The 16,228-nt window shown below is 43.5% G+C and overlaps 1 protein-coding gene across 2 annotated transcripts in view; it reads left to right on the top strand.

Moving 5' to 3' along the window:
* The window catches only part of MIB2 (mindbomb E3 ubiquitin protein ligase 2), a 34,823-nt gene extending 18,849 nt beyond the window's left edge, over positions 1-15,974 (top strand). Inside the window, exons 8-18 of one of the 2 annotated variants that reach the window (XM_009702815.1) lie at positions 629-791; positions 1,793-1,926; positions 3,872-4,020; positions 4,666-4,822; positions 5,536-5,690; positions 6,319-6,445; positions 7,847-8,077; positions 9,817-9,995; positions 11,794-11,978; positions 12,774-12,839; positions 14,696-15,974. In XM_009702815.1, coding sequence (XP_009701117.1) covers positions 629-791; positions 1,793-1,926; positions 3,872-4,020; positions 4,666-4,822; positions 5,536-5,690; positions 6,319-6,445; positions 7,847-8,077; positions 9,817-9,995; positions 11,794-11,978; positions 12,774-12,839; positions 14,696-14,937 — 1,788 coding nt within the window. In that variant the 3' untranslated portion in view covers positions 14,938-15,974. The remainder of the gene's footprint in view (positions 1-628; positions 792-1,792; positions 1,927-3,871; positions 4,021-4,665; positions 4,823-5,535; positions 5,691-6,318; positions 6,446-7,846; positions 8,078-9,816; positions 9,996-11,793; positions 11,979-12,773; positions 12,840-14,695) is intronic. The other variant, XM_009702816.1, reaches the window with a different exon arrangement.
* The last annotated feature ends 254 nt before the right edge of the window (positions 15,975-16,228 follow it).

Consider the following 16,228-nt stretch of genomic DNA (forward strand, 5'->3'; position numbering starts at 1 on the left):
CGAGTGCACAGACCTTTCTGGGACTACGGAGGCCTTGCAAAAGAAACATTGCCTAGTGCTATTGGTAATACAATCCTATTGCAGCAACCAAAGCAAAGTGGGTAAAGGGGCAATTTGACAAAGGATTTAGCTACCAGTAAGTCCAATAAGAGGTTTCTCTAAGCAAAGTAAACAAGTTCTCTTACGCCCTCTGTAATTCTCCGGAACGAGGCAGGAAAGTGTCCAAGTGGAAAAATGGTTTGATCAGACCAGTATGGCTAAAAAGCAGAACACAGGTGTCCGCCAGGAGCAATTAAATGCACGGAGGAAACCTTTCTTAGTCCCAATTTCACCAGTTCTCTCAGGGTTCTTGAGACCATGTTTTGTTGTTTCACCACCTTCCTCTCCAGACATTTGTAATGTGTCTGGGAAACCCTTCTTAAGTAAAACCAGTAATAGAGAAACTGCTGAGAACCCTCTGGTGTCCTTGAAGTGGGAGCTGTCTGCGAGTGTGTCACTGTTCAGTGCTTCTTTTCACACAGCAGGAGTGCCGCCTGCGAAACCACTCTTAGAAGCATTGCATTGGTTCTGAGATGCAAAGCATACTGTGCTTTACCTTTTAAAAATAATTTCTCTCTTTCCGTTGCAGACCCTGGGGCACATCGGCAAAGTGATTAAAGTCTATGGGGATGGAGATTTGCGAGTGTCGGTTGGAGGGCAGTCCTGGACGTTTAACCCAGCTTGCCTGACAGCTTATCAGAGAGACGAGGAAGCAAACCTCATGACAACGGAGAATGCAAAGGAATCGAAAAGTGAGATAGTGAGAACAGAGACGTCTGATCTGTCAGGGATTGTGAAATGGTTGTAATGTGTAACAACAGCAACACTCCTTGGGCAGTGTTAAACTCCAGCTGCCTGTTCTTCCCTGGACAGAGCTCCAAAACCAAGCTGTGCCTTACTGGGGAAGCAGAGCTAGTCTTAACAGGAAAATACAGAATTTAGGACTCAGGAATGCTAACTGTAGCACTGCCCTAGGTTCAGTATTTGCTTCTGCCTTGATCTGTCTCAATTTCCCGTTCCATCCTGCTGCATTTCGTGTAGGAGCATACTAATTCTTGACTGCTTGTGAAATATTCCCAGATTCTTTTGTGGAAGTGTTGTCAAATCAATGGTTATTTTGCACAGTCTACCCTGAAATTGAATTTGGGATCACATGATGTATAGGGGGGATTTTGTCTGTTTTGCACATCTGCTCATAAAGTTTTTTGTGGCCTCACCATACTTCCTTTAGATGTTGGGATCATATGGGAGAGAGGGCAGACCTGCTGGTTTTTTTGTTTTGCTATGTAGATGGGTCTTAAACTGTTTGCTCAAGTTAGACTTCAGGGAGAACTTGCATACACGCCAAAGGTTTTTAACTTTGCTCTGTCTGGAGAACCGTAACACCTCTGTCCTCTCAAGCACTCAGAAGTCTGTAATTAAAGGGACCATCAGAAAGGACCTGTATTTCTTCCCTACAGGATCCTTTCCAAAACCATGCATTCCTCTTCAGATTATTTGCCTTTTAGTAGTGATTTTTCTGTGTTGGTCTTCTGTAGACATGGTCTCATGTCTTTTGAGTTCTCAAAACATTAGACTTGTAAAGCAGAAGTTCTGTGTAGGCCACAAATTTGTAAAGCTCTTTACGTGAGCTAAGTATTGGAGGTGCAGCAGGCCCGTACTGTGATTTTACAGCTGTACCATGCCAACTGTACGCATGTATGTAAGTGCTCTTTGGCCCTCTTAACCTGTGGCTGTTTCTCATTCCTACCAGGTACTTTTATTACTGTATTGGAGAAGCTGCTGTCCCAGAAGACAGAGTCAGAGCATGCAGGCTGCCTGGTCATTTGTGCAGCACTCAACAACGCAGCTAAAGTTCGGGAGCTCCTTCAAAAGTACCCAGACAATGTAAGTTTTGAATACATCCTGAATGGTTAATTTTTGTTGCTGCTCTTTAAAATACTGTCATAAAATTTTGTAGTCAAATGGGGAAAAGGATGGGAGAAAAAGTGAATAGATTTTTCAGACCTAGTATTAGCTCTTAACAGCTGGAAAATTATTTTGCTGCAATTTAGGATTAAATTTTTGTTAAAGGTGCATATTTTATGACTCCAGTTTGTGGCATTCAATCTGAACTAGAGTTAAGTCCTGGCTTTTCCCACATTTCCTGTATGGACACTGCACCTGTGGAATTAGGGGGAGAGGTATTTATCTATATGAAAACAGTAGCAAGAGTATCTGGCCTCTTGTTTGAAAAGAAAGCCACGGGTTGTGTCTGGCTGAATGTGTCTGTCCTTAGACAACCTTACAAAATGGTATTGTTGGAATCAGGAAAGAGAAAAGCTGCCCAGATCCTGAAGCCGTGCATGTCTGTGCAGTGTCTTATCTCATGTCTGACTGGTGCAGGGAACTGGGCTTGACTTGTTGCTGAACAATTTATGTGCTTGCAGAGTGCCAAACTCTTAGGATCACATCTACTGAAATCACTGCTCTTTCAAGCTGCCTGTTTGAAGGTTCAGGCTCCTTCAGTGAGGGGTATAGGGTTTATATTTATAAACAGGTTAGAAAAGGAGAACTGGAGAACAAAGTACTTCCATAGTGTCCTTGGAAACCATTGGTAACAAAGCATAAGTTTTGTTGAGGCTGTGTCTCCATGGCTGGCAGGGGCAGCTGGATGCATGAACTAGGAAAATAGGATCAATTCTGAAGGAACCCCTGTGAAGCTGATTTAGTGGTTAGTTGTCTGGTATTTATTATAGTTCTTCATTTACAAAGTTAGTGGGGCCTCTGGAGATGAGAGGAATAGACAAATACCTGCAATTGTCAGATTTATCCCAGATAAGAAAATGCCAAGAGTCAGGAATCCATTATGTTATTAGTTATTTTTGTTAGATTTCTATTTCTATTTATTTGCATTCTAATATTTATATTAATAAATTAGCTATTTCTATTACAGTGTTCTATACAGCCAGAGGAGGCTGGATTTGAGGCTCACTTAGCAGTGCAAGTTGGAATAGCTTGCCAAGGCCTTTCCAGCTTATCAGCATTGTCTGTCTTGTGTAAATGGAAGAATAACGCAGTGGCCTCTAATGCCTCCTTGCCTAAATGACTCGCCCATCATTTTGAGTGATGGAAGGGAAGTCTTGCCTATCCTGCTGTCCTGACTGCTGCATAGAACCAGCTGCAGGGAAAAAAAAATCTGTTCTGCTTGCCAGTCGTCTGAGGTTTTGCTGCCTCTTTCATTTCTTCTCCTTAACCTCCCACTGATTTCAGTAGCTTCTTTTCCTTTTATTTTTCTTGCCTTTCATACAGGCTCTCTTTGTTCTTCAGTCCCTTTAATTCTCAAAAAATCTCATTGCAGCACTTCAACCCTGTGATATACCCTCCAGCCATTGTGCCTAGTAAAGTACCTGGAGTAACACAGAACAATGGGGACTTGGCATCTTCAAAGCCTTATGCAAAGCTAATTTGATCTCCTTGCACATTTTCCTATTGGGAAAGGAATTGTTGGCAGAGATGTCAAGAAGTATTCTGCTTGCAGGCATAGAGGGATTTGGCATCAGAGCTGCAATTAGAGCCCTGGCTTCCAGCTCTGTTCAGTTGCTTCTCCCTTCTTGAATAAATGTGCTGTCCCCTTGCCCTTTAGAAATATTCTGGGACAAGGTCAGCCTTGAGTTGATGTACATAAAGCAGAGCCAACGGGGCATGGATTCTGCTTAGCATTTTTAAACCTGCAACTGTTCTGCAGCTAGTGGCTTCCATCCTGCTAGACCTGCTCTAGAACAGAGCTAAGGCCTGAACACAAGGCAAGGTCTTTCCTAACCAGACTGCTGTGTTTCTGCCCTTCCTGTAGGTCGATGCAAAGAACCAGGGTAGAACTGCCCTGCAGATTGCCTCTTATCAGGGGCATCTGGATGTCGTGAAGATTTTGCTGCAGGCCCATGCCACTGTCGACCTAAGGGATGAAGAGGGGGATACAGCACTGCACTACGCAGCTTTTGGGTAGGGTATCTTTCTTCTTGCTATCTCTGATACCTGACCTGAAGGGCTACAAAAGGACACTTCTAAATATGAATGGGCAGTCTGTGTGAAGGATGTGTACCTGATGGAGGCTTTTCTCTGATTTTTACCTTATGTTAGAAATTGGCCTTTGAGCTTCAGGGCCACAGGTGCATTTCTTAGTGCATTCATTTAACCTCCACAGCTGGGTCAGTTTTCATGCTAGAAATTTTGGGGGAAATCAGAACAAGTGATAAGGAGGTTTTGGTGATTAGGTTTTTTTTCAGGGGGATGGGGGTGGTTCGGTTGGTTGGGGTTAGTTTGGTTGCTTGGCTTCTGTAAGTCCATATGTTTATCACAGCAAGATGAAAGGTTGAATTGTGTTGTCAGTTACCAGGGAATAATTCATCATTAAGAGTGGGAGATTTCTGTTGATTTAGAGCAAAGAGAAAGCAGATTCTAGAGTGCAAATTAGGAAGGTTTTGTTGTGTGGTTTCCATTTGTGGGGGTTTTTTTAATACTAAGAGGAGGTGGGGTGAGGTAAAGAGGATGCAAAACCTGAGAAATTCTGTTGCCTTGCAAGGAGGAAGAATTTACTGTCTGCGCAGGATTGAATCTAATCTGTCTTACTCCTTGCTTTTAAATCAGAAACCAAGCTGAGGTTGCCCGTGTGCTTATTAGTAAAGGAGCCAGCGCAGACCTGTTAAACAACGCAAAGTGCACAGCGTTGTATGTTGCTGTCAGTCAAGGATTCACAGAGGTGGTGCGGACCCTCTGTGAGCTCAATTGCGATGTCAACCTGCCAGTAAGTTTTGGGTTTTGTGGGATTTGTGGTGGGCTGTGTGTGGTGTGTTTGGGGGTTTTGGGTTTTTTGGGGTTTTTTTGAGGCAGGGAAGTGCTGCTTTGTGTCTTACACCAATTGTTGCTTCATAGAATTTGAAAGTCGTTCTCTTTAAATGCACTACTGTGCATTGCACAGAGGAAGTATTCCTCTAACTTCAGTACTCTGAAATTCCAGGTTTGGGTCTGCCCCTTCATCATCATGAATCTGCTCAGCTCAATCCAGTAGCACTCTCTCTGCTGTGCTGGAGTCAGGCTTCCAGTGAGAGCTGACCTGCTGCTAATGCGTGTTGTTGAATCACTCCTGTTCCAAGCAATAAGGAGTGGTGAGATTTTTAAGACTGGTATTTAGGAACTTAAAGGGCAGTGACAGTGAATTGGACCCAGCCCGATTTTAGGATGTGCTTGTACTATGGTGGGACTGGACTGTGCTAGGTCAGTCTCTCAAAGCTAGTTAGGAATATTAGCACCTGCCTACTCAGCAGCTGCTTTCAAGCCCTGGGCAAATGATTTCACAAAGGCTATGAAACTGCTATGGATGCCAGTGATGTTTGGCCTGGAGTTGATGTGACCTAGTAACACTATATATCTTCTTGTCTTGAACTGTTCTCAGGGTGAGCCGTTTCTTTTGACACTCTGAGGTAGGTAACCGGTATCTGCTTTGGTATCCTTGTATAGGATTCCCAGGGAGACACCCCCCTGCATTACGCTATCACTGCGGATTACAAAGTTGTTATTGAGATTCTCACTGAAGTACCCAACATAGACTTCACTGTCCAGAATTGCCAAGGCTTCAACCTGCTCCACTATTCTGCTCTAAAAGGCAACAAGCTGTAAGTCACCTTTTTTTCATTTTTACTGCTTTTACAGATGTTAACTCGTGCTTGCTGTCTTAACAATAAGGTAGGAGATGTAGTTCTAGATAGCTAGGAAGGAAATGGTTGGTTATACATTTCTTGGGTTTGGATGTGGCTAGGTCCAGCTGTTGCCCTCCTTCCCTCCTTCATGCATTCACAGGAAACTGCTGCCTGCTCTCTCCATCCCATCTTTGTCATACCTCCCTAGCTTGGCTAGGAAATCTGCTTCTGGATAGTCTCCTTAGATGTTTGGGTTCACACATGGAAGGACAGGAGAAGGTCTGTAGTAAACAGTACTTGAAAAGACGGTGTCTGACTGAAAGCCTCTGGAATTCTTCCAAGTATAAATCTGCTTGTTGTTTTCATAGCAGTGTGAGTTTACCCTACTTTATTAAATGATAACTGAGGGCTTATGTTTTATTCTTGTAATTCAGTCTGTGAGATAGAGGGAATGCTCTGCATCACAGGTGCTAGCCCATGGTGCTGCCTATTAAAACATCAGCATTCATAACTACTGAGCAGGAGAGGCAGACCTGTCTCTTCTGCATTGTTCTCCTTCCTGATAAAGTAACTCTTCCATCTCTGTTAACCTCCAACACTCTAGAGCCATAAAGAAGATTCTAGCAAGAGCTCGGCAGCTGGTTGACTCCAAAAAGGAAGATGGCTTCACTGCCCTGCACCTTGCTGCTCTCAATAATCACAAAGAGGTGGCAGAAATTCTCATCAAAGAGGTAAGAAACAAAACAAAACAACCACCAACAAAAACTCCCATCTGTCCCACTCCCAAACCCCCATGTTTCCTAAGCACTGTTGAGTTAATGCTGGGACTCCCAAGAACATCTCTGTCTCTTTGAAGAGCTGTTATTGTTTGCCAGACTTTGAAGAACAGGGATTGGCATAACTTTGGCACTGGCAGTAGAGGAGAAGGGTATCTTGCAGGCTAGAACAAAGTGAGTTGGAACTGGAGCTTGCTGGGAAATATTCAGTGAAGTGATGAGTATGAAGGGAAAAGACTTCAGAATAGCTGGCAACCTGCTTATTAAGGAGTGTGTAGATCTGTATTCAGAATCTTCCCTACCTCATAGGTACAGGTCAGAGCTCAGTTTCTCTCACTCCAGGTGTATGCTGAAGCTCCTCAGCTACTGGTTGTTCTGTGGCGGGTTTCTCACTCTTCATTTTCATGAAAGAATAAATCTGAAGGCATGTATTTCATTTGAGTGTAGAACAAAATATTTTGACATGTTTACTCCGGGTTATTTATCTTTCTTCAGTCTTAAGTAAGTGGTAGACCTGCCACTGGTGAGCAGCATTCTTTACCAAAGAAAATGACAAACTGAAGGATGGCAATCTAACTGGCATTTTGCTGTTGATTTTTCTGGAGTCAAAGCTAGACTCTCTCTGCTTTCAGGTGATAGTGGCAATGAAGGTGACGACTACATGTCAGCACTCTTGGGTTTTGTTGTTTCTTCTCAGTGGTTTGTTGCCAGAGTTTCTTCATCTTTACAAGGGGATCCAAACCACTACAACAAGGCTTTAATGGATTTACAAATGAGTGCTTTAGAGGCACCGTGTCTGTGAGCACTAACTACTTAGTACTATGATTGCTTTATTTCTAGCATAATCCACTGCGTTAGCATAGCCATATCTTTAAAGGCTCTCTGGCTGTAACCCTTGCTGCTGCCTTCCCCTGCAGGTTTGACAGAGGAGCAGAATGATTCATATTTGAACAGGTTTTTCTCCTCTTTGCTTTGAAGAGGAGAAATCAAAGCACAACAGGCAGCGAGGAATTAATATGGCTTTAGAGAAGTTGGTCCGTGACTGTTTGCTTGGAGTAGTTCCAGGATTTGTTTGTGTCAGGGAAGTGAGCAGTTGTCATATCCAAGCAATCACCAGGAAAATGCCCAATGTCGGTTGGGCACTTGGCTTCTGATCCTCCCTTTCTTGATATTTGAGGTGTGTGGGCCATATGGCCAAGATACAGAAGGCTGGATCACGTAGCTCTCTTGGAGATCTCTATACTGCTGTCCTGAGACAGATGGACTTGAGGCCTTAACAAGCACAACATCTGCAGCACCCTTCTTCAGCCAAACTCAGCAGCAACAATTCACTCTGATGCAATTCTTCTCTTCAAGGGTCGCTGTGATGTCAACCTCAAGAACAACCGTAACCAGACACCGCTGCACCTGGCTGTCATCCAGGGACATGTAGGGATGGTGCAACTGCTGGTCAGCGAAGGCAGCGATGTCAATGCTGAAGATGAGGACGGGGACACAGCCATGCACATTGCCTTGGAACGGCAGCAGCTCATGTCCCTCATGATGGAGAAGCGTGAAGGGGAGATGGGATTGTCCCTCCTTTCCAAGGTGAGCTTGGGAGTAGGAGAAATTCCAGCACCAAGGGCAGGAAAATGCTTGATGTTAGAATGATCTAAAGGAGCAAAGGAAGGCAGGGAAACTGTGTAGAGCCAGTCCAGATGGGGAGCGTGGAAACAAATCTTCTTGCTTGTGGGAAAGCAAGAACAGATCTTCTGAGGGTATGGTTGAATTTATAGCATGAAACTTCACATAGTCAGACAACAACTCATAGTATCTCCTCCGGTATTTTTATTAGTATTGTGCGCTTCTTTCTTCACATGGGAAAGGTCACGAATCCAGTTGCAGAGCCAAGAGTCTTGGGTTTAATTCATGCCCCAGAACCACAGCAATTCATTTCTGCCTGATGGCATGGAAAATATGAGGCTAGCTAACCACAAACACCCCAGTTATCTGCAGATGTAGAGCAGAATGTGAGAGGTGAGATGTATCAGGCTGAAGGATAAAGGCTACGTTGTTGCAAAGCCTGAACTGGATTTCGCTATGTTGCTCTGTATTCATGGATATAGAAGGCCTTTCAGAAAAGACCTTAGATCTAGAAATCAGTGCGTGATATTCCAAGGACTGGAAGCTTAGTCTGGCTTTTTGGCAAAGATACTAAATCAGCCCTTCAAAGTGTTCTGCCATCCATGTACATACCAACGTGCACACACCACATTTGCAGAGCAAACTAAGAGTGCAAACATCAGTTACACTTTATGGATGGAGTGAGAATGATTCCATTATAGGGATAATTTGGTACACTAGAAAATCTGGCATAGATTTTTTTATTGTAATTTGAAATGATCAAAATAAATTAAGCTGATATTCTGAAGGGCTGATTGCTGTGTGCCAAACCACCTAATCCTCCTTTCTACCTGTTGGTGCTTGAAGAAGCCTAATGCATTGCTTTTCTTCCATTCTGCTCATTACCAAGCTACCAGTGTTGATAGCATGAGTTGATGGCTCAAGTGCGTGGCCAAAGATGCACCAGCCTCAGGTCCTGAGGTTTGTTCAGCCACTGACATTCCACAGAGACACCCCACACCAGCTCAGCAATCGCTGCTTTCTTCTGAATTTCTTTGCCTGCAAGTTCGAGCAAAGGGCTCAGCAGCAAGGGTGGGTTTTGTCATCTCACTGAAACTCTGCATAACAGATTTGTTAACTGTTGGGTCTTAGCTTGTGCTAGGGACAGCCGATAGGTAGTCCTGGACTCAGAAAGTATTAAAGCAACATGAGGGATCCGTGCATGTCATTCCAAACACTATTCACAGTAACATTATATCTAGATGCTGTAGACTCCTTCACATCTAATTTTACTTGCCCTAATCTACATGCCCTGGTCTTAAGTCAGTGGAACATGTTTGCCTTCAAAGTAGTTTGGATAATGTGCACAAAAATTTGGCTTTTTAAATAGCTGTCACGTAGGGTTCCATACACCAGCTGTTCATCAACCGGTACGTACTGTGGTGTCTTCAGTGTACTTCCTTTTCACTACCTGAGGAAGCGAATGCCTGTTCCTATGATTAGTAGTGATTAGCACCAGTTAGGACCAGTTTTATGCACTCTTGTTCCTAGTATGGAAAATTTGAGTCTTCTATTTATACGCTGAAGGATCTTTTTTTGTTTTCAAAAAAGAATGCTAAATTGTAAGGACAAGGATTAAGACTTTGTTTAGGATTTGATACAGATCAAAGCCGCATAACATAAACTTTTTCTATTAACAGAGGGTGTTTCTCAACATCTTTTAGCTGCAGGCTTCTGGCTTTCTTGGAAATGTAGAGCTGAATGTTGGAACTGCAATTGCATGTTACTTAGCACAAGAAGGAGCAGATATTAATTATGCAAACCATCGGGGAAAGTCTCCTTTAGACCTCATTACAGATGGAAGGATTGTCCAGATCGTCAAAGACTTCTCACAGAAATTCAGGTAAACCATGTCCACTGGAAACTAGCTACAGTATACTTCCTTGCAAAGTGCAGTGCTGCCACAGCACCGTGGTGTCACTGCATGCAGATGTTGTTCCAGGAGGGATTAAGCATCTTTGAAACACTTTGGATGTCAGTCTGAGCACCTCCTATTTCATCTAGAGCTGGTTGTTGACCTTGAGTTTCTGGAGGGGTTATTTAAGGGTGCATACTGCCATTTAAAAGAATTGGGAAAAGCAGATTAAGACTGCTAAGTGCAAATTTGGCCTCTTGATTTACAGAGAGCCCCAAGGCAGTCTGAGAAGACTGGCCACTAAAGCTAAGAGCAACTTGTCGCTTGCAGAGAAATTCTGAGTTCTGTTTTACTTTCATTGGATTCTGCAGTTACAGATATTTAAAGTCTAAACAGAGAGGAGGTGCAACAAAAGAGTGGGCACCAGAATCCACGGAATTTATTCCAGAGCTAGATAACTGCTTGTTTTTCAACTGATAAGAGAAATAGCTGAGAAAGTGCCAAAGGGAGAGTAACAAGTCAAAGACGGCTTTATCTCAGGTTCTGAGAAACATTGGTTTGGATTTTGACTTTGCAAACATGACAGCAGAGTTCTGTTTGATCTGAGGGCACAGACCCACAGTCATGTTACCGCTGGAGGAGGAACCATGCAGCAGCCACTGTAATTGGCCATGCTTCTGGTCCACCGTAAATAACAGGTGAAATGTGTCCTTTTAAACATCTTCTGTAGGAATTTTGTCAGTGGAGTATATGTTAGATTCAATTTCTTTGCTTAAAGAATGCCAGTTCTTTCAGACTGACATTTCTCATAACAGGGTACTGGTTTCAACTTCTGTGTTGAGGTTTGACTGGAGGATGTGGGTATGTGTCTTCAGAGTTAAGGCAGCCACTGCAAACTGAGTGCTGCATGCTAGATCATAGGCCTAAGTTACCCCATGGTGTGTCCCAGCATTGCACACAGGACCCATCAGGGCAGGATAGTTAGCTGTGCCTTCTTAAGATGCTTCGTTAGTCTGACTGAAGTTAATAGGTCTAGAAGAGGAAGAGTATCTGGGGTTTATATGCATTTATAATGAAGCTGCTGCCACTTTGATAGGAAGTTGGATAGCAGTTTCCCCCCAGAGACATTCTGACTTTGTATCAAAAGACCAAAAAGCACCCCTTCGCAATACTCCTAGCGGGCCAGGGATTTCTTGGCAGTACTGAAGACATTTTCTTGTAGATGACCATCCTTGTCCCTTCTGTTCAATCACTAATCGTTCTTGCAGTTTAGGTAGTAGGTCTAGCTAGCAGATGTCCAGCTGGCAGGGGAAGTAATGGATGGATTGGATGCTGAGGGCTTTGGATTTGGGGCTCATAATGCCAGGACAGAAGTCTGAATCCGAGCCTGTAGTATGTAAGAGGCAAACTCACAGACAACCACCCCAGGTACTTTTCAGGAACATGCACATACCAAGGATCCTTAGGGCTGCACTTTTCAAATAGCTCCTAAAAGCTCACTCCTCCAAGCAGATGATTGTACTGTCAATACTTTACTGTTGCCCTCCAAAAGAGCAGTTTCAAGTTGTGTAAATATTAGTCATCACTGCTCTTGCCCTTTCTTTTTAGATAGATCCAGTCAGGATCCTGGCTACTAGACACTGAGTTGGTCCTGCCAGGGCAGTGGAGGTTCACAAGTTTATGCTACCTGAGCATCTGCTGCTCTGTCTCCATGTTAAGCGTTCTGGTTGCTGAAGGGGAACCTGGAGTACGTGGCTGAAATTGTATTATGTGCTCATGGTTGCAGGGAACAGCAGGTCTCTTCAGACAGCTCAACCATCACCTGCAGCCTTCGCCGTGTGCACACCACCCCCAACACAATGACCAACCTTAGTGTCTCGGGCATGGCAGTCCCCACAGAGTGCCTGGTCTGCTCAGAGCTGGCCTTGCTCATCCATTTCTTCCCATGTCAGCACAGTATTGTGTGTGAAGGTAAGTCCATTCTGGTTTTTTATTTTCTTTCTTTTTTTAATAAAATTTTCTTTCCTGTTCCACCATAGAGCTTCCCTAGCTGGACTCTCATAAATCACGCTCTGTTTAGACATAAAGCTATTATGCTGTTTGTGTCCTGAAACAATCCCAGCATGATTTCAGCACCACCATCTTAGATAAGATGTCCAAAGTTATCTACGAAAAGCGCAGAGTGTTCTAACTACTTGCTGATTGGGTCCTCAGGCAGCTTTGCTTGTGCTTATCGATGCCCTGCAAAATTGAGGAGGAAAGCCAGGTGTTTCAGTTCTAGCTGACAGTGCTTTATCCGTCACAAACCTCCTGAGAAGGATTTCCCTCTTCTCTGGCTTTTGTTACTAGTTTGCATTTCAATTGTTTGAATGGCAGCCTGCTCAAATGTGTCAGCAAGTTTGTTATCTCTGCAAGGTACTCACAATCTGACCACAGGGAATTTGGTAAGGACTGTGTGCCAGAACTGCATCCTTTTCCCTCAAAGCAAAGAACTGTTTTGATCCACAGTGCAGCAGTTCCAGTAGCACAGAGCACTGATGACTTAAAAGTGTTGTATTTGCTACTGGCATAGGAAAGACTAAACCAAGAGACTAGGATGTACCTGAAAAAGAAGGTAGTGTCCTCATTTCTGTGCAGAAACAATCTCTTAATCGTCCAGGGAGGCCTCAGATTGTTCAAAGCTGATGGTCTTGAGTCTGTCATCTTCCTCTTGATTCCGGCGTCAGTGGGCTTAATTGTAATCTCTTCTTGTATCATTTGTGGTAGAATGCTCCAGGAGAATGAAGAAGTGCATCAAATGTCAAGTGACAATAACCAAAAAGCTGAAACAAGGTATGTTTGCTGTTCCTACGGTTAAGTGCTGTCGGAAGGGTCCTGCACAGCGTTAGTTTGGGCAGCATCAATGATTTTCAGTGAAATAAGCATGAGGAAGGGAGTTGATTTTTTTTTTTTTTTAATTTTTTGTTTTGTTTGGTTTGGGTTTTTTTTTGTCTGTGTGCCTGCTGCATTGACCACCTTTAGAGAGGAAAAGGTAGATTCTCCTGTGTGTCATGGGCCAAGCTCAAGCTGCATAGACAGGATATTTGAGGAAGTTTGTCCTGTGCTTGGCTTATTTTGTGTATTGAAATATCAGGTTCTTGATGTGTCAGTCTAACCGTTTGCACAGGCGGTGATTTAACAGTGAAAATTTGTGAGAAAGGAAAAATTATGTGTTATGAAAGCCTTGCTTCTCTGTTGGCTGAAATTACAGTGCCTATGCAGGGCTGGCATTAACCAGCTGTCCAGGAGTCATTGAGCTGGATTGTTTTGGTAAAGCTCTTTAGCCCAGTTTTAAACAGATTGTCTTCTGTCCACATTCCTTAGGGTCCGGAATGAGCAATGTGAGATATGTCAGCAAGCTAGAAGCAGGTTTGCATTTGCCTTTAGAATTAATGCAGGCTGTCCACTGAAGGTTTTTCCATAGTGGTTGTGAGAGCTGATGTCTTTCTAGCTGAGATCACTCTCATGGCAAGTACACATGAAAATGAATTGCATGTCTTGCTGCTCGTGGCTTAGTATTGTGGACTCTTTTGTTGGAGTCAGCCTGTAGTCTTGAGACTTGATGCCTGGACAAAAGGATAGGGGAACCAAGAATCTGTTACATGGCGTTGGACATACACGGCTGGCAAAGACAGAAATCCTTTTTGGAACTCCATAAATGCAAAAAATAGCAAGTTTACCTGACAGTAGGCAGGAGCATTTGACTTTGCCACAAACTGGCAACAAAATAATGATGAGAATTCCAGATGAGACATATGCGTGCAAACTTCTGCTGGAGGAGAAGCATCAAGGTCTCCAAAAATATCGGCAGGATTTCCCTATCAGTGCTGTCTTCAGTGTTTGCCTTTAGCAAGCTCCCCATCCCCAAACTTGCTTCGCCTTTATGGATTTGAAATCACTTCTTGCACCACTGAAGTGCAGCTAATTCCAGAGTGTTGGGGAAAGGGACATCTATATTGAAGTGTAAGACTACATAATCAAAGATTGAGGAGCAGAAGATGAACAGTGGTCTGTATTAAGCTGAAACCAGGAGGAGTCTATTTACCTAAGCTGGCAGTTGTCCAGGATTTGGGGTTCTTTCATTTCATGGAGTTGACCAAATGACTCTCTTTGTATAGCTTCATATATGCAAAAGTCAACATAAGTGACATCAAATGGTTTCTTCTTGTTTTACCATGTGTGTCCTGAAAGACTTAACCAGAAAATTGAACAGGAGGTTGGGAGAACATAGTACTCATAGCACTGTAAGGATTCCCGGACTAGTATGGCAGAGCGTCACAACCAGCTTTGAATGTTTTTGCTTGAAGGTAGCAGCAGCATATTCCAGAACATCAAGACAGGACATTTCAGACAACATTTTGTTTACTTTAAAAAAAAAAAAAACAAAACACCAACCAAACTCAAACAAAAAACACACGCACGCACCCACACACCAGCTGAGCAACTAAATGGAGGAAAGTAACACTGGCCAGTCTGTAAAAAGCATCATTTCAGGCTTTTTATTTGAGGAATATCTGGATAAGGCTCAGTGAAGAGAGTTTAGCCTGAACTAATTGCTACTCTTGAGGGGCAGAGTCTTAATGAAAGAGACCCTGCATGAGGCAGAGCACAGCAGTGACTAACTCTCTTCCTGCTCTCCACCCCTGCAGACAGCACCGAGGTGGAGTGCAGCCCAAGCTCTGAATCCACAGATCAGAGGAAGCTTATGGAGGAGCTGCAGAACCGCTACCGGCAGATGGAAGAGCGCATCACCTGCCCTATTTGCATCGATGACCAAATCAAACTGGTCTTCCAGTGTGGACATGGCTCTTGCCCAGACTGCAGCACAGCCCTTACTGTCTGCCCCATCTGCCGACAGGCTATCCGGGAGAGGATTCAGATCTTTGTCTAAGGATATGCTTGCTTCCCTTCCCATTCCCACCTCCCTCCTTTACTTCCTTTTTGTTTGCATTTTAGATGAGAAGCACTAGTCAGGCTGATGTGTTTGGCTACCTGCAAAGCCATCCTGAAAAAGAGCGAAGCAAATAACTGGTGTGACTTGGGTGGAGGTGGAGGGAGTCCCCCCTGCTCACCTTGTCATAAGGCCAAGGAGTGGTGTTTGAGGGCAGGCAGCCCCCTCACCCTGTGCTGCTGATCGATCAGAAAGACGTGAAGTAAAGAACACTGACCTGTCTGCTGAAGGCGTAAGAGACTTTCAGACCCAGAGGCAAACAGACTTCCGTATGAAGATGTTTTCAACAGCATCCAACTGAAGTGACTGCATCACGTCTAGTGCCCTGCAGCGTCAGATTTGCAGCCTTGCATTGCTCTCAAAGGAGATGCTGTAGGAGGATAGACCTTAGACCTCGGCAGGCAACAGCAAAGCATACGCTTGCACTTCGCGGGAGGAGGTATCAGAGGAGATCAGTCATGGCGTCCGTTCTCCTAGATGCCTGTCAGTGGTAGGGAGGTGATGTCCTAGGACAGCGTGCTCTCTGAACAAGTACTTATGGGCTCGACAAGAACTTGGACTGACAGAGGCAGATCTGGATGTAATGAGATCCTAAAGACAGAGTGTGTGCCTTAGAGATAAAGTAGTGAACATTGATTGGAGAAAATATGTTGTTACAACAAATACTTCTACCCTCTAAGTGACACTCTTCTTCCATATTTTTTTTTTTTTGGCACAACTGTGTGTTCAGAGACTCCTGAGCTTTCTATCCATAATGCCAAAGGCAGGTGTTAAATACTCCAATCAAAGTGTAAAGAAAATAAATAGTAATAATTAAGACATGAGAAAAAGGTATTTCATTTTTGTTTCTTTGTTTTGCAGCAAAACTTAATAAAATAAAATATATATTTTCCTGAGCATTAAAAATGAATGTACAAACAGTAGTTGAACTGTGGATCCAGCTGTGTTGTGTTTTCCAGCTGTCTGACTGAAGAAATATTATCCACTGAGCCCATCCCATAAAGTAACTGTTGGTGGAAGTGGCAACCTGTAGGGCTAGTGTGCCGTGTGTGTATGTATGTATACATACATGTTTGTGTGTGTGGTGTATATCTTTAATGACACAATTATACACAAGCATACTGTTTGTTACATATTGGAAGCAATATTTAAAACAAACAAAAATATTGTGTTCCTGTACTATCTTTGTTCATTAGCAAAGAGGTGGCAAGTCTTTTAAAGAAATTTTTAA

The sequence above is a fragment of the Cariama cristata genome, unplaced genomic scaffold, assembly GCF_000690535.1.
Source record: "Cariama cristata isolate BGI_N322 unplaced genomic scaffold, ASM69053v1 scaffold3946, whole genome shotgun sequence".
NCBI classification, from domain to species: Eukaryota; Metazoa; Chordata; class Aves; order Cariamiformes; family Cariamidae; genus Cariama; species Cariama cristata.